General features: G+C 37.1%; 1 protein-coding gene across 5 annotated transcripts; it reads left to right on the forward strand.

Moving 5' to 3' along the window:
• Positions 1–4,144: 4,144 nt before the first annotated feature.
• On the forward strand, positions 4,145–19,405 carry MTFR2 (mitochondrial fission regulator 2). 5 transcript variants are annotated; one of them, XM_015592080.2, is made up of 8 exons: positions 4,145–4,570; positions 4,886–5,002; positions 8,884–8,988; positions 9,454–9,566; positions 10,521–10,756; positions 12,407–12,764; positions 16,954–17,128; positions 18,549–19,405. In XM_015592080.2, exons 2-8 carry the CDS (start codon positions 4,940–4,942, stop codon positions 18,582–18,584), a joined length of 1,086 nt encoding a protein of 361 aa, XP_015447566.1. In that variant the 5' UTR covers positions 4,145–4,570; positions 4,886–4,939; the 3' UTR covers positions 18,585–19,405. The 5 variants fall into 5 exon arrangements, with proteins under 5 accessions (XP_015447566.1, XP_006915455.1, XP_024905068.1 ...); XM_006915393.3 differs by having other exon boundaries at positions 4,145–4,467; XM_015592081.2 differs by lacking the exon at positions 4,145–4,570 and adding an exon at positions 6,743–6,896.
• Positions 19,406–21,664: the final 2,259 nt, after the last annotated feature.

A 21,664-nucleotide genomic window follows, 5' to 3' on the forward strand; every position in this document is an offset into this window, starting at 1 on the left:
AATTAGATGACGTGAAAGGGTTTACATGAAATATTTGGCAATAACTTCTTGTTAGTATGATAGTAATTGCAAATTTCATGGAATGTAAAGGGCCACAGAAAAATAAATACCACTCACCCACCATAATAATGGTTTACTTGCTGTCTTACCTAGTCTTTGACTATAGAAGGTCCTAATTTTTCTGTCTTGTTTGTACTAGAAAGGGAAGTAAACTTTATTAAGCTTCCAGGGTATTTCTAAGGTTGCCATGACGGGAATGTTAAATACAATTTGAATTTTGAAAAGTTGAATATTACCACCAATGTATGCATAAAAAGCTATAAAATAGACTTTATTTAATGCCAGTATATAATTATGCATACATTTTGTGATAGCTTTCAAAATTTAAAGTTTCCTCTTTTTCACACCCCATGTTACTATGATAAAGATGCTTATCACTTGCCCTAGCTGCTGCAGTAGTCTCTTAATTTGAACTTTATGACCCTGCAATTTTATCCTTTGTCATCTGTGGGATGTTTTTCCATTACAAAGTTAATGTCATTTTTAAGCTAAAATCCCCTCGATGTCATCCTGCTGCCTAAACTTTATATTCAAGATGAACTATAGGAATTCTTTGAGCTGTTTTTTGTCTTGCATTATCCAACTCCTTGTTCATTCATCTTTTTAAACATTGCTCATCAACTTCTGTGTGTGGTTTTGGAGTACCACGTTTTTAAGAGAAAAGAAATTCAAAGTTAAGGGCATACCAGACAAGCTGCAGGTCTGAAATAGTGTCATGTGAGTAGTTGGAAAATGTGTGTTTACTGTAGAAAAATGATGGCTAAGATAGGTCCTTGATTCTAGTTTAAGTACTTAAAGGGCTTTTCCTTAGAAGAGAAAACAAAAGTCAAATCATATAGAACCAAAATAACATTTTGTCTAACATGTTCCATGTTTAGAGGCCATTAGATAAAAAATCATAAGTACACAGACATAACGCAGTCAGCTAATATTTGACGACTAGGTATTTAAAAAGAGTAGGCAGCTTGTGAATAGCAAGTTTTCTGCTTAGAGAAGTATGGAGAATCTGGATATTTGTCCTTCTCTGGAATGCTGTGCTACCTGAAGCTAGTTCTCTGGATTACATATTTAGGATTAAGAGCTATAGTTTAAGGTCCTTGCGTTATTAAATTAGATGTTACCATCTGAGATCAGTGATTTTTTAAAAAATTAATTTCATTTATATAACATTGAAAAAAATATAGCAGTGCAGCATTTCTGTTTTAAGATTTATGCCCACATGCCAAATCTTTGGATGACAATTTGCTATTGGAAGACAAAATAACTTATTTGGAATTTTTATGAAGTGGAACTTTTTTATTCGTTACTAAGACCATGGCAATATTGACATGTATGAGTTATTGCCAAAAATGAAAATGACTAAATGGAAGCATTTGTAGTACTGATGTACTATCTGGATGATACAGAAGACTGGCAGGATATTCTTTAATTATTTTTCCTGTATTCTAGGTTTTAACCAACTCTTTTTAAGTAATTGACAAGAATCAAAGCATACCTAGTTGTGAACCTGTGATTGTATAAGAAAACATAATAGACTATCAAGTCACAAATCTAAAAATAATGGAACCAGAAAATCAAGCAACAGTTAACCTTTATGCTTATAGTTCTGGCATGTATTTTTGTTTAAAAAGTTATATAATACCTTTGGATTCAACTACTAAGCATAACCTAGGCTTTATATAAATTATTTAAAAGTTCAAATTCTGATTGTAGACTAAACATTTAACTTAGATTTTCTAATATTAATATTACATCCCTATAAGTAAATAGTTTATAGATATTTAGGTCATAGGGCTCCACTCTTTTCCATTACTTAATCATTTTTATTGTGCATAGAAAAAAGGAAAATTTCAGGAGAATTTGATTTAAAACATTTTAATGCCAAAGAAAGTCTTGGTCTGAATTAATCTCTCCAATTTTTGAATAAATGTAAAGTTATAATGAACCTTTGAGCGGTGTGTAACCTTTTAAATAGCAGTAGTCTGTTTAAGTGTACTGTGTGGTACCCTTAGAGGCTTCAAGCACAGGCGGAACAAGGAAAAAGGCCCTAAGTATTTTTCTTTTTGAAATATAAAACTTAACTTTCTGGGCATGTACATCCCAATCTGAAGATCACTCATGGTTAAGGTTGGAGAGGCTATTGCGTATTTTGATAGCGTGTTATATTGTATTCTGCCCCATTAAGATAATTAACAGTAATTTGAGTTCACCTAATTACCTAAAACAGGCTTACGTCAGTCACAAGGCTAATGGAGTTGTCTAGGCAGTTGGCAAGATTAAGTATATATCTTTCTAGCCTTTTTCCAAGCCAGCACTCATCCTCTCTCCATTAATTCACTGAAAAAGAATGCTTGGCATTCTTCATCTTGGGAATCTAGAACATAGTATAATGATAATAATGTATTAGTGGTTCTGGAAAAATAACAAAAGCAAATATCTGCACAGCATTAGCATTTGCAATTAAACTAGGTAATAAGCTTTTCTCATGAACCCCAAATAGTGGATGGTAGCAAACCACCAACCTGCCTGGTACTGAATGTTGAATGTTGAGCTGTATGAAAAGTGCAGCCTGAAGGAGCCTTTAGTACTGGTTCCCATTATATTCTCAAGGGATGCTTTTGTTCTAGCCCTGTCTACTATGTGCTGTTTGATATCAGACTGGAAAGAGAGAAGGGTATAAGATTATTTACTTGTGAGGGAAAAAGAGAAGGAAAAGGAATTTGAGAATGTTATGATTTACTAATTTCATGTAGGGTTGCTGATTCATTTGCTTTCTACTTTGACATTGCCCAACACCCCTCTCCTGCCTCTACTTTCATCCTAATCTAGTTGAGGCTATTTGGTCCTGTCACTGTAATCACTGCCAGTTGCCGAGTTCCAAGTCATTCCTGGTGTGTTTTCTCTCATCCCATTATTATATCCAATTATTTTATTCAGCAGCAGTATTGATTAAATGCCTGTTATATGCCGGGCACTCTTCTAAAGCACTGGTGATACAGCATGAGTCCAAACAATTCCTGTTCTGGAGTTTACAGTAGAGTTTGACAGTAGGGGGCAGTATAAATATACATGGTGATAACTGCTATAAAGAAAAATAAGGAGAGTAAGGATAGATACTGTGGTGCTCAGAGCAAACCTCTTTGAGGTCTTCACAATGGAATCTCCAGGAGGGCAAGGGCTTACCTGCCTTGCTCATTATTGCTTCCCCCTGTGCTTAGAATGGTGCCTGGCACACAGCAGACATACAGTGTTAGTTGAATGTATAAATGTTATGGGCCATAGAGAAATTGGTTAAAAAGTAACCACTTTTTTTTTATTATGTAGGTCAGCAGCAGGCACAGTTGATCTTAAATTGTCATGTCACTCTAATTCATCCGTCACTTAAATATGAGAGGAAACGGCTTTTATGAAGCCAGTAACCTCAAATCAGAATTGAAAATTGGAATATCACCTGTCATGACTTAGTCATCACTTTGCCATCCGCGGCTCGGCCAGGTCAGTGTCTAGCCCATATTTGGTAGCCTGGATAACCAGGAGCGTTTCGTGATGTAACATTCTAAGTACTGCAAAGCTGCAGATCCCTCGAGGACAGTGTTTAGCTTCTGCTAGTACCAGAAGCACATATTAGATGTTTGCTCATTGAACGATGATCAAAAAAATCGCGACTCCTCGCGGCAAACGGACTTAGGAGAGCAGCCCCGCTTTGGGTCTGGGTAGAGGGGGCGACATACTTTTCCTTCTAAGATTTGTGTGGGGCACGAACTCCGGATCGCGGCCTAGTGAAGGGCCCGTAATAGCTCCATAACGCCCGGCTGAAGACACCCATTTTTGAGAGAAAGGGAAAACCTATATCTTGTCTCGCGCGTGCGTCCCAGTCCTTGCGCGATCTGCCCCGCCCAGCAGCTGCCTATTGGTTTCTATTGGCTGCCTCACAGAAGGCCCGCCCTCTCAAAGGAGATGGAAAATCCCAGTAGTCAGTCTAAATAACCGTAACTAACCTTACGTCGTCCAGCAACCAATCACAAACAGCGGTCTTCAGCGTTGTCCAATGAGATTGGGCACGACTCACGGCCCGCGGAGTTTGAGTTTCGTCTAGGGACGCGGAAGTAGCGTGCCAGTCCTGGAGGAGAACCGCAGGTTGTGTGGAATACGGGAGGAGGCGGCCGCGCCTCCACTGGAGTTACCCCGGCTGAGCTAGGTGCTCCAGGGCGCAGCCCCTGGGCAGTGGGGGCGTCGTTACAGCCTGTGGCCTGCAAGCCGAGGAGCGCGGGCTGACACAGGTCCGAGCGTTCCTTCACTAGGACTAGCATACGCCCGTTTCGTCGACTGAGGATTCCGAGGCAGGGTTCTTTAAAGACCGCATCTTGATGTTCAGGTGTTTGCCAAAAGGCTCGGCTTCGGAGGAAGGTGAGCGAGGCGATTATGCTGGGTTATGAAGAGCCCCCGAGGAAGCTTGCGGCCAAAGCGGACAAGACCCGACGCTAGGCTCGGCCAGTTACATACTAGTTGGGTAACTAAGTTAAGTCACCTATCTGGGGTTCCTTTTCTTTAACTTTAAAATGAACGAAGAGGGATGGGTAATCCCGGTCTATTAGGCTCAATCATCCTATGAACTTTTAATGCAATTTAATTGATAAATTGAAGTTTCCTTTACCAGGCCTTCCCACTCCCCATTCCTCCTTTTGACTTCCTTCAAGGTAATGCTGGCCAAAAGAGATTAGTTGATGGTGTGATGTGTAATGAAAGGACTCTTCCAGTTTATTTAATACAATTTATGTGATATTTATTTGCAAGATTAATATTTTTAAAATTTTTTTTCCTGAAGGTATCAAGAAACTGATAATGTTTTCTTGAATTTGCTTCTGTATTTACTTCATCAATGTCTCTCATACTGAATATCTTACGAGAGATATTGGAATATTTTGGTGTTCCCATGGACCAGGTAAATGTTTTTTAAAGGATTTGAATGAACCTGTTGCATTTGTTCTTGGGTCTCATTTTGAAAATTATTTATATATAAACACTTAAGGCAAAATTGTTATTTCTCTTTAGGTGTAACAATGAATTTGCAGTGGTATAGCTTTGATAGTTTGAATTAAACATAATTAAGATTATTAGGAAACTACCTGATGGGTAAAATGCCAATGAAAGATACAAACAAGCAAAATATAGACATGACTTCATTGGATTACATTTATTGTATAGGTAAATTATATTTTTAACTAGTGGTTTTATTAAAGGTAACTTTAATATTTGGATATAGAATGACAAGTTATAGCTCAAACAATTCAGAATAAATCTTGAGAAAAGATGACTTAAGTCTGAGAATTATAAGCAAATCCAATTTTGTCTACTTATTGAGAATCTACTACATCTAAAACGAAATGCTTTGTTCTGCAGATGATGTAGAGTAGTAATACATAGTTCTTTTATTAATGATGCTTAAAATATAATATGAGGAATAGGGAACACATAATACAAGTATAATACAAGACCGAATATAAGACAAAGTAGTGGGGGGGAGTTTATGGAATAGACATCACTATATGGTGTAGTGAATTAGAAGAGAGTAGTAGTCAAGGATAATTCCAAGATTTTAAACAAAAGTAAGTAAGAATGATGGTACCTTTCTTATAAAATAGGCAACTCAATATGAAGAATTAGTTAAGAGAGAAAAGGTGAACCAGATGTGCTGTTAGAATATATAAATACAGATATTCTGCAGATAATGGGATAAATGATTCTAGAATGTAGGAATGAAAAGATTTGATTCAGATTAGGCGTTATTTGCATTGTTTTAGTATTTGAACCCATGGACTTTGATGAATAATGAAAGATGTCATTGGATGTTATTGAAGCATTTTGAATTTGATAAATAGTGAGATTGAAGATAATGCAGACTGAGTGTTAGTTGAAGATTTGCTTATCATTATATTTTGATGGCTTTAGGGATTTCCATAGGTGGAGAGTGGCAGCTGTATTATAGTAGTTTGAAGAATGACTGAGGAAGGGAAGTGGCATTAGTAACCTTCTTTTGAAAAGTTTGTGAGAAGAAATCAAGAGAGGCCATCAACTTGAAGGGGTGGCAAGAACGAAGTTTTTTTTCTTTTCAAAACTTCATCACGTTTGCAAGCACTAGTGACGAACCTCATAGATAGGAAAATATTTAAGACACAAATGAGAGTGATTGAGCAATGCCCTGGAGAAGGTAGTTGGGAAGGGGATATAAATAAACAAGCCTTGAAAAGAAGACAGACCGTCAAGAGAAAAATAAAAGAGAGAGATGGTGGGGAGATTTTGAATGGAGAGAAATGAAAATTGAAGTATTTCAAATTGTAGTCTTCAGTTTTCTCAGTAAGAGCAGAGACAAGGCCACCTGCAGGTGATGGAAGTGGTGGTGTTGGAGATTTCAGAGATTGGCAATCACTTTGGGTGACACAGTATAGAACGTAACATGTTATGAAGGGGTTGCAGAATACCTGTGCAGAATACCCAGCTGAAGTCAGCATGGATTTATAGTCTTTCTAAATATTATTTTGTAATTCTTTTCTCTAGCTGAGAGTAGTTGGGTAGTTTAGCCTTTAGTAATATGAGAACACATGACATCAAAAGGATGAACCATTTTTTGTGTGGCAATGAGCATATCACTGAAACAATTAACTTGAAAATCCCTGCTTGGTAGGAAAGTCGGTAAAGTCCAAATGAAGGTCCTGGACCAGGAATAGAAGGACGTGAAACTGTAAGAATGGTGAAGATGGTCAATGGCAGTAAAAGAATGAGAGAGTTCAAAGGATAGGAGTTTGTCAGGATGGAAATTGCAGAGCAAGAAAATGAAGGTACCATTCAAGTTAACCAAGAGTAGGGTAACTATGTATAATACGGAGCCTTCACTGTAGCAAAGCCTCCAGGCCTGTGTTTCTTAGCAAGAGTGCACATATGAATGATAATCAGGCTGGCAAAGATTCTAGTGTTAATTGGTCTGGGATCTGTATCTTCTGTGCTGCACTGTTTAATATGGTAGCCACTGGCCAGACGTCGCCTTTAATTACTTGAAATGTCTGAATTGAGATCTGCTATAGGTATAAAATAGATTTTGAAGACAGTATGAAAGAAAGGAATGTAAAATAATCTCATTAATTTTTAAAATATCGCTTACATGTTGAAATGATAATATTTACATATTGAGTTAAATAAAATATATTAAGGAAATTAATTTCATCTGTCTCTACTTTTTCAAATGTGGCTATTGGAAAATTTAATTTACATATGTGGTTTGTATTTTATTTCTTTTGGAGCGCACCTTCTGGGGTGATTCTGCTATACCTACAGTGACAAACTACTGCCCTGTAGGATTCAAAAGGAATATGAACATGTCTGCCTGCAAAGAGTTCCCAGTCTTAAAGGGGGCGGGAGAGAGAAAACTGCAAATAAGAGTAACATGTAATTTTGTGTCCTAATGTATTTTAGTTCCTTAAACCAGAACTAGTTTAGGAATTCAGAGCTAGGAAGTTCATAAGAGCAGAAATAATCAAATTTGTAGAGGAATGTGAATCTGACATTAAAAGACAGATGAAAACTGAACTCATGCTAGGGCTGGGCTTAGATCAGGGCCCTGTGAGCACATGGGTGAATGTTTGGCAGTTAGGATAATATTAGCTTAGTTTTTGAGACAATGAGGAAAACATGTGTTCTTGTTAATGGATAGTGGGAAATTAAGTTGGTTAGAGTAGGGCCAAGTGGCAAAAGACCTTTAAAGATGATTGCAGAATGAACACAGAATGCATGGAGTATGTTAGGGAGCTGGCAGAATCGTGAGGCTGGCACACAGTTGTTTGGATGTGATGAGATCAATTCATATCCCTAACCATTTAAAACTAGAGCAATAGCATGATTTTGTGTAGAAGGATTCTATGGGAGGATGACTTCCAAATCTTTCTCTCTAGCCCCATGTTTTTCTCAACTAGTCCTATGGCTTCAGTTTTTAGCTTATTTTATATATTCTGTGTGACGATGATTCCCAAATCCATCTTTCTAATCCCAGTTTTTCTCCTCTGAGTTCTGAAACTGTGGGTCCATCTGCTTAATGGCTATATACACGAGGATGCTAATAGGATGCTACCTAGATCTTTTGCTCATAATAAACTCTGTCCTTGTTACAGGATCTTAGGAAAAATGAAAAGTCCAATTTTTATCACGTTTTAAACAGAAAATGCTTTAAGATCTCTGCCAAAAGAATAAATATATGTCATATTTTGGGGGCGGTTCCTATGGGAATAATTTACACCTATATGGGAAGCCCAAGCCAAAGAACAAAATATCTGAGTAGCACATTTCATTTCTGTTATTGTTCCAAGAACTGACTTTCAGCAGGTATATTCCACTCTAAGATCTCTTAAATTGTTCAGGACTTGATTCATTCATTCCCCTCTTTATCTTTCCTTTAAAGGAAATTACATGAGAATTACTTCATTGCTCAAGAGATTAAAATTGTCAATTTTTGACTGAGCCAAAAGATGGCATTTTTAGCTGGGAGGAGGGGAAGCAGTTTTTCTGAACAAAGTTCCCCACGGTATTATCAGAAATAGAACAAAATGCATTTGTGGTGCTTTCTTAAAAGGTCTCTTCCTGGAATGTATATCTGTTCATCTTGTTTTCTTTAAAGACAAATGTTAATAAAGTTTAATTCTTTGAAGAAAATGCTTTCAGTACACAATTTTATATTTTCTTTTTAAAAATAAATTTAATTACATCTTTTACATTTTTTTCATAGATATATAAATATGCATAATAGAATAATTTAGAACAATGCATTATGTTAAACAGGTTTTGCAGATTTGGAAAAATAAAGACTATGGATCAACTCGGAGTATTGTTCGTATTATTGGGAAAATTCTTCCTTTAGACCCTTGTCCCAGGCCTAATTTTGAGGTAAGCCAGTTGATGTGCATTGTTTAACCACTATGTATAAAATAATCATAGGTAATTCTTGGGATATTGGGTATAACAAAGGAAGAAATATTTCCTGCAAGCCAAAAACCTTTTGTTTATTTCCAGAAATCAGTAATTTGATGTGTTTTTGTGTTTATTTCTTTAAATAATTGCATTCAAAGATGGGCAGGTAGAAAACACATGAGTAGTTTTTTTTTATTCTTGTAGTTTGTGCTTTATGATACATAAAGTTAAGTAGGAGAGAGAATGTTGCTACATGTTTAGACTTTAGAATAATATTTTCCTCAGTATTTTTTCTTGCTAATAGGTGCATGTTTATTTCTATTGAGTATCCTTTTCCTTTTCTCTCTTGGGTTTTTAACTTATTTAATATCCATGGGCATGTATGTATCTTCCCCCAACTCCCTTCAGAGCTCTGACTTTTCCCTCCTTTTTTTCCTTTAGTTGATCCCACTCTTGAACTCTGTAGACTCTGGTAACTGTGGATATGTAGTTCCATCTTTCGCTGATATTTTGTGTGTGGCAAATGATGAAGAAGCCAGTTATCTCAGATTTCGGTAATTTTATACACTTATCTTGGAAAGTGGGGTATGGGCCGTAATCTGAATTCTTGGACATGTGTAAGTTTGTTCAGACAATTTGAGCCTTTGCGTTTTGTCTCTCTACTGTGCTGTGTCCTACTCATATTTTCCTAATAAGGATGAATGGTGGTTTCTCATTTTTAGCCAGTTTTTCTTAATGAACATTTAAACCTAACACCAGGCCTAGGAAAGAATGATATCAAAAGGATATCAAAATCACTATGTTTATTTTATGAGCTGTTTCCTATACTAGATACTAGATTTATTTTATATATTTAGCCAAAATTTATATAATCCTTACAGGCATATTTCAAAATTTGGATGTGTTTCTCCTAGGGAGTGCTAAATTATGTGTTAGTCTATTCAGAAACAGGCTATAAGCACAATAAGGGTCAATTATTCAAATATTATAGCTAAATTTATTATGTATCAAATTGGTTTATCAATTTTCAAGAAATGAGAATACCATAAATTTACCCTTAACATTACACTGAATATAAGGCCTTTCAGTACAGTGTATTAAAAATAGGTAGATGTTCTAAATAAATCAACTTTATTTCTAAACGAATAAACTTGTACTGTGTTTAAAGAGAATAGGAAGAACAGTTAGTTACAGGATAATTATTTTTATTTAACAATCTTAAAGCAAAGTTTGTTCCTTCATTCACTGACTGACTGCTTATTGGTTTCCTATTAAAGGCTACATTGTGTTCTGTGTAGAGACTACAAAGTTACATAAGATGTGTTTGTCCTCAGTGAGTCTAGAGACCAGGGGATAAAGAGAGCTATTCTGATTTTGTTTTGGTGTGTTTATTTCTCTTTGACTGAAATAATCTTTTCCTCTTGGAAAATTTTCCTCGTTCCCTTCCCTCCTCCATCCCTCTCTTCTCCCCCTCTCTCTCTCCATTTCTTCCTTCCTTCCACCCACAGAAATGGAATATGGAAAAATGAAGAAGAGGAAAAAAGTGAATTTTTTAATCCTTTGCAACTAGTTTGGGATCCATTGTCACCCGCTGTAAAACATAACAAACCACTGAAAAATGATCCACCTGTAAGTGAAGCTGCAATTAAAAAAATAGCTGCCCTTGAAGATGAACTAACTTTTCTTCGCTCTCAAATTGCTGCAATTGTGAAAATGCAGGAACTAAAAAATAGTATCAATTCGGGTAAGCAACATATTAGATTTTTGTTTCAGGTAGATGATACTTGTCTAATATTTAAGTCAGTACAGTCCTGAATAAGAATGCTTGTCGTTCATGTATCTTGTGAATGACATTAAATAAAAAAGGATGTTGGACATAAAAAATTGTCTGTTTAGTATAAATTAAGACACATTGATATTGAGGGAGGTGGCTTTGTTTTAAAGAAGAGCTAGCTGTACTGCAGAAGATTGTACTTTTGTATTCAAAAGCCTGTTTTCTAAGTAAACTTTTCTAACTTTTTGGAAGAGCATGGGAAATTTAAGAGGAAGAATACACTAATTTGAAAGAAGAGTGTAGGTTTGAAGCTTCATGTGTTTGTAGTTTGAATTTACTACTGCTATTCTTCCACCAAGTTAGGTGAATAATGTTTTTCAGATGATCCTTTTCTAAATTTTTAGAGACATAACTTGCTTTAATCTGTACACATACACGTTATATATATATACACACACACATATATATATACATACACATATGTATACACATCTATATACGCATATATAATTTATATATAACAATATTGACACGTAAATTATGTTATAAATATATAACATAAAAATACATAATTAATATATAACTATTATATAATGTGCAATAACAGTAAAAATGAGATAGAAATGCATTTTTTTTTTTTTTTTTTAAGCATTCATGTGACACACAGCCTTTTAGGAGCAAATCTGTTGTGACCGAGGGGGGATATGTTCTAAGTCCCCCAGTGGAACATATCCTAAAACCATGGATAGTGCTGAACCCTATATGTACTGTGCTTTTTCCTGTACATACACACCTCTTCACTTAAAGGAAGGGTGTCGTGGCTTCTTGACATATCTAAATTGCCAGCATCACTACTGTTATGCTTTGAGGCCATTATTAAGTAAAGTAAGGGTTATTGAACACAAGCCCTGTGACACCAGGACAGCTGATGTGATAACCTAGATGGCTACTAAGTGGCTAATGAGTGGGGAGCGAGTGTATAGTGTGGAGACACTGGACAAAGCGGGGATTCCTCCCCACCCCGGGTGGAACAGAGCGGGACAGTGGGAGATTTCATCATACTGCTCAGAATGGCATACAGTTTAACACATGCATTGTTCATTTCTGGAATTTCTATTTGAGATTTTTAGACTGAAGTTAGCTGTGGGTAACAAACCATGGAAAATGAAACTGCAGATAAGTGAGGACTACTATGTACTCATCTGAGGCTCTTGGCTAGAAAATATATACTTGGGTGTTTCTACAATGTCATCATAGAGCGAATATACCATTCTGACTGTTCCTCACTACAAGTTGTTGATCAAGTTTTAGGTTTTAAAATAGAGGTTGAAATTCAGATTATATGTGAATTATTGAAAAGTACTTTTTATTTTCTTTTTGGAATACATCTTCCCTTTCCCACTTTTTAAGGACCTACACAGAGAATCATAATTGGATTATAAGTACATTTACTATTTGGCTTGACTCTTACAGAAGTTATGAAGCAGATGGGATTGCTTCCCAGCTATATCGTTATTTTAGTAGCATTGCAGAAATTGTTCCTGTTTTGGTTTAAATTAGTGCAATGTGTTATGTTAAAGAGGATTTTCACATGGTTTTTCAACACTACTTTGTTTTTAGCCTCCTTTGACTTGAATAATGAGCCTAGTGGTTTGGGACCAATGCCATCATCAGGGACTGCTCAACTGAGTGTCGAACAAGATCCATTTTCAAGTTCAGTGCTTCCCTGTCCTCCTCCACCACCACCACTGCCCCCTCAGGTGTCTTCTCTACAGCCTCCGTGTTCTCCTCTTATACAACCAGGATCAAATAATATTTGTGACTCAGATAATTCAGCAACTGAAATGAGAAAACAGCACCCAGGGGCTAGTAAGGCCAATTATAGTCGTCATTCAAAAAACCAGAAAAACAAAGATGTTCCAAACATGTTGGATGTTCTAAAGGACATGAATAAGATTAAACTTCGTGCTGTTGAAAGGTATGTTGTCATAATTTGAGAAATTAACCAAAATTTCATCATTGATGTTTTTAAAGATTTTATTTATCAAAGTAAACATTACATGTATCTTCTTTTAGTCTTCTTTACCCCAAAATTCCTTCCTAGAGAGAATCATTTCTAATTTTTTTACTCTTCCTTTTAGTGTATTATCTCCATATTTTTGAAACAACATACTTCTTTTGCTATTTCTTGATATGTTTATTTATATTTGCTTCCCATTGTTTAAGATTAGGAATATATTCTTAGACATTCTACCCTTACACACACACATGTACACATATACTTTATAACAGTGAACATTTATAGGTAAGCCATTTTATATACTATGATTACGTTTTATTTGTCGAATGATTTTATTTTTTATTGGAGTTAATAATTGCCTTTATGGGTTTCGTTTCTTTTTCTTTTTCTTTTTTTAATTCTCCTCCTGGAGCCCTCTGTCCTGCTCCAGTTTCACTTGTTGCTGTCTAAGCCTGCCGCATTGTCTTTCGAAGCATTTCCTTCACGGGCATTCTTTTTACCCATTCTCCGGTGTGGCATTACCCACTTCCTGGGTGTCATATGTTCCTAAAGCTTCTTGAGAAAGACCGCATATGAAGTAGATTATTTTAAGACCTTGCCTATCTGAAAATGTTATTATTTTATTCTCACACTTAATTGCTAGTTTGGCTGGGAGTGTAATAGGCAGAAAAAAAATTTCTCAAAAATTTGAAGACATTGTTCCATTGATTCCTAGCTTCCAGTGTTCCTCTTGAGAAGTTGATGTCATTCTAAATGCTGGTATGAAACCCGCTTCTTTATTCTTGAAGCATTTAAGACCTCTTTAGTCTAGATATTCTGAAATTTTATGACAATGTATGTGCCCGAGAGAGTTCTTTTTTTTATTACGCTGGACACTTGTGGACTCAGTCAGTCTAGAGTTTTAGGTCCTTTGTTTTTGAAAATCTCTTATAAACATTTATCTGATAATTTTCTCCCATTCTTTTCCTCTGTTTTCTTGGAACTCCTTTAGAATTTTGAATGACAGAATTATTCCACTTCATCTTCATATCTTTCCTTTTACTATTTTCTTTCTCTTTGCTTTTTTATTATACTTTCTAAGAAAATTCTTTAATTTACTGTAATTTCAACTCTGATTGCATTTTTACTTGCCATATTTTTAATTTGCAAGAGCCATTTTTTCTCTGAATGCTCCTTTTCTTGTACCTTCTTACTTTTGTTTGTCGTATTCCACTGAAGGTATTAATTATAGTTTTAAGTTTTCTTTTGCTCTTGAATTACTGTATTTTTCCTGCATTCCTTTTTCTTCTTGTTGATTTTGGTTTCTAGCTGTAGTTTTGGAGCCTTAAGTATCTAGTGATTCTTGGCTATACATTTGTATTTAAAAGTGAAGCAATGAAAATCTGATTGAAGGTCCTTTGTGTGAGGTGGACTATCAACTGGTGGGCTTTACAATTTAGTGATTGAGTAGATAACCTGACCATTTTGTTGGCCAGATCCCATAGTTCAGTAGCTGTATGTATTTTCTTTGTGGCTACAGTTTTCCTAGAAAGTTCTTCAGTCACCGTCTTGGTCAGGAGAGATGAGAATTGGAAGGGGGTGCAAACCATGTAGTTTGAGGGTTGAGTAGGGAAGGAGAACAAGGAAGGAATGTATCATTCGGAATGTAGACTTTTTCTTAATCTCTCTTTTCAGGAAGGCAGATCCCCCCCCCCCCACCCCCTTCATTTTCATCAGCATTTTTAGCTGTCAACATTTTATTTCAGTTTGTATATACTCTTTCCTCTTGTAATCTTTGTGGGTATATATCTTTTTTATTTTTTTACTCTCCTTTTAGTAGGATTTCACAGAGATCTGCCATGTTCACCTGGAAATCCCATGGTGAGGTTTCTGGTGAGAAAATAAATACATTTTCTGTATCATAGTGTTAGCAAAGACAGGTCATTTCATTAATAATGAGGTTGTGATTTAATCTTTGTATGAGGCAGCTAGGATAGAGAAAAATTTTAAGGCTATATGTACACACTTGATCCCAGCTAGCTTGCTTACTGGTATCACTGGGCGCAGACAATGTGAAGTGGGGACTCTGCCAGTTACCATCACGGGAGACACAACTCAGAGGCCAGCAGAATACCTTCCCTGTTTCTGCGATTAACCTTGCATTATACATTACTGCGAAATCGGATGAGATCTCTCACATTTTTACACCTGCAGATTTACTACCCATGTTCTCTGCCTTCCTTCTTGTTACAGTGAGTAGAGAAGTGTTGTCCTTGTTTGTGTCCAGGTCTCCCAATGGTCGCTGGTTCCCTTTCTCTCTTCTCAAGATTTCACTTAAAGTTATTTCTTCCGTCTTCTGCATCATCCAATTTTCCTTTTTTATCTTTCTCCTCACATCTGAGTATCTATCTTCAAAACATGTATACCCCCAGCTATTATTAATTCTCTGTTCCCCTTTCTGATAGAAATTCCAGATGTCATCTATAGTTTGTTTCAGTTTCTCACTGCCTTCTACCCACTGCAGTACGGTGTCTGTCCCCATCACTCTAGTGAAAACTGCTCTTGTCAAGGTCACCAGTGGCTCCATGTTGTCAAATGTCATTGCTCCTCTTGACCTCTTGGTAGTATTTGCTATAGTTCGTGGTTCCTTCTTGTTGGTACATTTTCTTCACTTGGTTTCAAGGAAGTCAGAGTTGGTTTTCCTCTTCCCTCATTGTCCACTTCTTCCTACTCTTTTGCTTCTTCCTCCTCTGGGCCTGGTCTCTAAATGTTGGCATGTCCAAGGCTCAGATCTCTGTCCTCTTTTCTTCTCCATCCACATTGTTTCCTTTGTTGATCTCATCCAGTCCTATGGCTTTACCAGCTGTATGATAATGACTCCTATATTTATTTTTCTATCCCTGACCTCTCCTCTGAGCCCCATGCTTACCTGACAAAATTCCTACTTGACATCTTCAGTTTACTGTCTCACATATCTTAGGCTTCACGTCTCCAAAACAACTCTTCCTCCTTACCTGTTCCCTTCTTCCACCTTGAAAGCCTGTTCTTACCCAAACCTTTTGCATATCAGTAAATGGCAACACTATCACCTAGTTGCTCAGTCCAAACATCCAGGAATCCTGTTTTTTCTTTTCCTTTCTGTCCCATATTCTTTCCGTCAGCATATAGCTCAAATTTGTATACCCTCATGAACCAACTGCCATCTCACCCTCTCATCTGGCTTGGATCCCTGCGGTAGCCTCCTAACTGGTCTCTCTCTTTTCATTCTTGACTCCTTGTCTTTTCTCCACGGAGTAACCAGAGTAATCCTTTAAAAATTGAAGTCAGATCATGCCATTCCCTGCTTAAAACCTCTGGTGATTTTCCATGTGCTTAGAATAGAATACAGACACCTTGCCGTGTGGCCTGTAACTCCCTCCAGGATCCAGCCCTTGCTTTTCTCTCTGACTTCATGCCCTACGTCCCATGGTACTCACTGCATTCCAGCTGTACCTGGTTTTTTTTTTTTGTCTTTTCTCACACATGCCAAGCTCCTTTCTGATGCACCCACCGGGTATTTACGTTAAAATGGACTCCTGGCATTTCCTTAAAGAGGATGTCATCTCTTTAATGACACTTTTCCCGATCATCTCACCTAAAGTTCTTTCGTCCTCGTTGCTGTCATGTCACCTGTTTTTATTCGCAGCACTTATCTCTATCCACAGTGATCTTGTTTCTTGTTTACTGAGGATCTGCCACCAGAGTGTTCCACAGGAGCAGCGTACTGCTGTACCCTCGAAGTACAAAGTGGAGCCTGGTATATTAGTAGGCATTAAGTGAAGATCGAATGAACAATTAGGCTAATGGTTTCCTTTTCATGAACTCTGTAGTCTTCTTAAAAGTTCTTAAGTGTTTCTTTTAAGTTTTCCATTGAAAAATTAGATAATTCAAAATAAAGATCTTCAGCATAGAGGTATTTGATAAATCCTAGGTCATAACAAGGTTGTGTTAGGGCCCCACTTGGTTCTTGGTTTTCTGATTCTTATTACATTCATTCATGGTAAAAAAATTTCAATCTCCTGAAGACTAATTAGATTGTAATACATTATGCTTGTATTTCTGCTATGTTCGTTGTCAAGGACCTTAAATTACACAAAATTTTAATTTATTTAATATTTTTAAAAAACAGATCACCTGGAGGCAGACCCATTCGTAAGAGGAAAAGACAGAATTCAAATTGGGATCCAGTGTCTTTAATATCCCAGGCACTTAAGCAGAAATTCGCATTCCAAGAAGATGATTCCTTTGAGAGAGAAAATAGGTCTTGGGAGTCTTCTCCATTTTCCAGTCCAGAAAATTCAAAGGTGAGCTCTAATAATGTACAGTTAATTTTTCAGTTTTTCTAAAGTGTATTGTTCCTGATATATCTTGGCCTTCAGGCTCTCTTGAAGTTATTATGCGGAATTGGCTATACAGTTATTTGTTGATGCTGCTAATGTTTCTATTGTTTTGTTAACTTTTACATGCTCATTTTAGCTTTTATCCTTCTATGAAGTTTTTTGAAATAAAATACTTGATTTGAAAAATATTTTGTATAAGTTTATTATAATGGTTCATCCTGGACAGGTGCTCACTTGATGTTGTGTCTACAGTATGAACTGAGTGCCTGAAGCTTTGAGGGGAGCAGAGAAAAATGGTTTGATAGATTCTACCTAACCATAGTTACATGTGAATACTCCAGTATTTTTCTCAAATGGGACCCTAATTGTCTTCAAAGCAATGCTTTTTGGTTGCTCAGTATTTCACACATTGTATTTCAAACACTTGACCTTTAAGCTTGTGTCTCGAATTCTCTTTTCTTTAATTCAGTCATAATTCATATTTTGGGGGTGGTTTTCCCATTTCATAACTTGGTTGAGGTGGTACATAAGAATAAGCCTTGGTGACGAGAGGACCGTGAAAGAGGGACAGTGTCTACGGGCACGTGAATAGCCTTGAGGAGTGGTAGCCATTGGCAGAGGAGGAGATGGAGCTAAGAAGCAGGTAGCAACTCAGAGAGCATGGCAGCGGGGGAAAATGATCGTCTTCATGTTCTTTCATGTGTGGTCTCTGAGTTCTTTGTGTGTGTACAATATCCGATATAATGTTCACTCAGATAATTATATTCTTAACTCTACGAAGACAAAAAAGTATATAGTTTAGAACTAGTATAGTAAAAATGCAAATTGTCTAAAAATAGATGCTTAATATTTGTATAGAAATTTATAACTTGCCAAGTACTTTTTTACTCATCCCATTTAATCTTTACAACAATATCTTAAAAAAAAAAAACAAAACGAAAAGCCCTGGAGCTAATATTACCTGTTTTACGCACAAGGAAAGTAATCTCCTTAAGTAATCTCCCCTAACCCCACAGAGCAGTGACCAGAACTTGGCTTATTAAAATTCTAGGGTGTTTGAAAACCTGCAGTCACCGAAGAAATTCACTTGGGCAGAACGTACCATTTCCCAGTGTTAGTGGACCATGAAGTTTTACAGGGTCATCCATCTTACACTGTTCGCTGTTCTTAGCATTTTCCCTCCAACCAACTAAAGCATCTTAGAGAAAGAACATCTCTTTTTGTATAGTTTCAGGCACAGTACCTGATACATAGCCCAAATAACTATTTATTGTTGAATGAATTAAACCTTTAGAGGTCAACTGGTGCTCGTGATGCCATTTTTTTTTTTTAACATTAATTAAGTTTTACATAATTTATGTGTTAAATATTTGCTTTATTTCAGTTTGGACATCACATTTCACAGTCAGAAGGACAGTGAAATAAAGGAAGGACTGGCAAACAAAGGGTACGACCAAGGTGTGAACGACGTGAGCGGTGTCTACAGTTAAAAGGAAAGATTGCAGAAATACGCCAGCATGTCTCTTACTACGTGTTAATCTTCTGTTAATGAAGTTAAATGAGGTCTGTGCACTGGGATATATGAGTGCAGAGGTCTGAAGAGTCTTGACTCTTAAGAATACCTTTCTCTGATTTTAGAAGATCCAGCAGTTAATTGGTTACTGATGATAGTTAGGTATATTAATTTTTTTCATGTATGTTAATGTTATTAAAAGCTGAATACACACTTTGAATGATTTTCCTAAGAGCTCATGTTTCTCATTAGAGAACAGCAGGGTCTCACTGTAACAGAAACCATTTTAATGGATTAAGAAATTAATGTAAGCTGAGTCTGTATTGTACTACCTAGCAAACGACAGCTGGTATGTTTGAGGTTTTCAAAGCAATTTCTTAAAGCAATTATGGCTTCCTAATTTAAGAACCTTTGAGTCTTAAAAACTGATATTGATCTGGTTTATTGGGCTTCCAGGACCTTAGAGGTTTTCAAAGAATGTAATTTTTTAAATTAAGATATTTTAATTATATAGGTTGAGCCTCCTAAAAATTTTTGAGGTGATAAAGAGTTATTCTTAGAAACTGATTTGATGAATATTAGTATTTAAAGAATCTTCTTCCTATGTTTTGCCTATACTTGCTGTGTAAATATGTATATCTATGATTTTTATTTTCTTTGTTCCTTATTATAGTTACATTCTGTTGCTTTGTAAATAGAATGTAAAATAAATGTGCGTTTTTAACTTGGTTGTGTTTTGTAGCAATTCAAATTCATTTATTTCATTTTACTACTTTGTTCATAAAGTCTGAACTTCTTTTGAAAGAGAGTTCTCTAGGTAGAGTTTCTTGGGTAATACAAATGAAACACAGCTTGGAGTAGCTATTTTGTCCCATATACTAATGCAATATGGGAATTTACATGTTTCTCTAGACCCTTCAGCCTGTGCAGCAGCTGGTGAGGTGGGAGCAGTTAGGTTCCATCTGGATGCTGAGGACTCAGCATCCACCCTTTTGCTAGGCTCTCCTTTCAGAGAAGCCCAGTTTGCCCAGTTTTCTCATTACTGTGGTAGAAAGTTGGTTGCCTGGCTCCCTCCATTTCCAGCGCTTCTCACTGGCCACCTTCCAGTGAGCTATCTTATGCAGCTGTCTTATGACCAGGAAGGATAGACTTCAGATCTCAGAAATGTGAACCCTGACATAGCTGAACTGTTGAACCAACACCAGCAAAAGCTGTCTCCAGACTTTTTGTTACATGAGAAGGATGGGCCTTGTGGGTTCTCTGTTAGTTGCAGCCGAAAGCATCGATGATGCATACAGCAGCGCAGCAGTGTAGCTTCGATGCCTGCTATTCCTTCTATGCAGTTTTGTGATGGTTTATCCTTGCTGTCGTTTCTGCCCCTCCCACACATTTCCTCACTCGGCCTTTTCTCCTCTCTCATTGTCCTTGTCATTAGAGTTTTTTTCCTCCCTGAAATAACTGTTCTTTTATCTCCCAAGGTAGCCTTGCATTTTCAGTTTTCTTATTCAAAAGTGCATAATGAATAACCTGTCCCGAGCAGCCAGATACCTTTGGAAGATGCCATCCTCTGCTAAGTGAAGTGTATTTCTTCAGACATCTTGATTTGTTTTTGGCGGGGGCTGGGGGCTTGTCTGTTCTACTTGAGAATGAATTTCCTGCCTGTGCAAAGCACGTTTCAGCACCATGAAGCACCGGGATTGAGTTGACCCTGGGCTCACCTCCGCTGAGAAATATGACTTCTGGTGTCCTGGGAGACGTAAGCGCATGCCTGAAATTTCCCTTCAGTGGCTCTGGAATGGTCTGATCTTGATCTTGGTTCCTGGTGACTGTTGTGTTTTCTGTAGAGTTCCTCAGGGTTAGGGATTCAGGGTAGGCCTTCATCATGGCTCTAAACATGAATTATCTAATACTTCGATGTTATTTTTAAAATCATACTTGACTGCATTTTAAACTTACCAAACATACTGTGAATGTTTCCACAGATGCTTTAAACCAGGTTGCATTCTCCTTCCCAAATGGTTGTTAGTTAATCCATATAAACGGATTAAGGTATTTGAACAACAGCATTTAATAAAGCATTCTAATACTATTTTATGTTTGGAAAATGAAAAAAAATTGGTTTATGAAATAGCCTGCTGGAAATTAATGCTTTTCAAAATCTTGACTGGCTGAGGCATACAGATGATGACAGCAGTGGTTGTCAAGGCAGCGAAGAAGAGAGACTTTCTAGGCCTGTGTAATAGAATCTGTAGCATCCCGAACTGAAAACAGTGGCATGAGACTGTTATGGGAAAGGGATATCAAAAGGCCTTGCTTTTACAGTGAGAATATATTTATGCTTTCATTATGAATTTTAAATAGAAATCAGGTTGGGGAAGCAGCAGCCATTTATACAGTAGCAATGGGGAAAAGATTTTAAATAGTTTTTGCTGGATATTAAGCACAGACTTGCCTTAGGTTGGAGGGGTTAAGTATGCAATTGGATTTGTTTTAAATTGAAAAAAGAAAAGCACCGTTACCAAAAAACGGGTCAAGAGGAATGAAATGTGGGGGTTTTATGAGAAAAGGGCTAGCACAGGTGGGCTCTGGGAAGCGGCCTCTGAGGGATTAATGTTCAGGAAGTCCACTTGGGTGTGTTCTCAGGATAATTTCCTGCAAGGGAAGGAAGCAGGACTGAATGAGGGAGAAGCTGGGCTGTGATGCGGTCTGGTCTCAACAAGGGCCCTGGCTGATCCCCTAAATCAGCAGTCCCCAACTTTATGGCACTAGGGACCAGTGCTCCCATGAGAATCTAATACCTGATGATCTGAGATGGAGCTGTCCATGATGCTAGCACTGGGGAGCTGCTGCAAATATAGGTGAAGCTTTGCTCACTTGTCCACCGTTCACCTCCTGCTGTGCGGCCCGGACTGTGGCCTAGGGCCTGGGGACCCCTGCACTAGGGACCTCTGAAGCTGGAATTAGCCCTTCAGAGTTGTCCGCCATTG

This window comes from Pteropus alecto, unplaced genomic scaffold (assembly GCF_000325575.1).
Source record: "Pteropus alecto unplaced genomic scaffold, ASM32557v1 scaffold185, whole genome shotgun sequence".
Classification (NCBI taxonomy): domain Eukaryota; kingdom Metazoa; phylum Chordata; class Mammalia; order Chiroptera; family Pteropodidae; genus Pteropus; species Pteropus alecto.

What these genes read in the sequence shown, in the direction of transcription:
- MTFR2 (XM_025049300.1), top strand. Translation starts at nt 4,493, where the DNA reads ATGAAGAGCCCCCGAGGAAGCTTGCGGCCAAAGCGGACAAGACCCGAC. An exon ending in GTCCCAGGCCTAATTTTGAG is followed by an intron (nt 8,989 to 9,453) that starts GTAAGCCAGTTG and finishes TTTTTCCTTTAG; the next exon opens with TTGATCCCACTCTTGAACTC. An exon ending in AAACTTCGTGCTGTTGAAAG is followed by an intron (nt 12,765 to 16,953) that starts GTATGTTGTCAT and finishes TTTAAAAAACAG; the next exon opens with ATCACCTGGAGGCAGACCCA.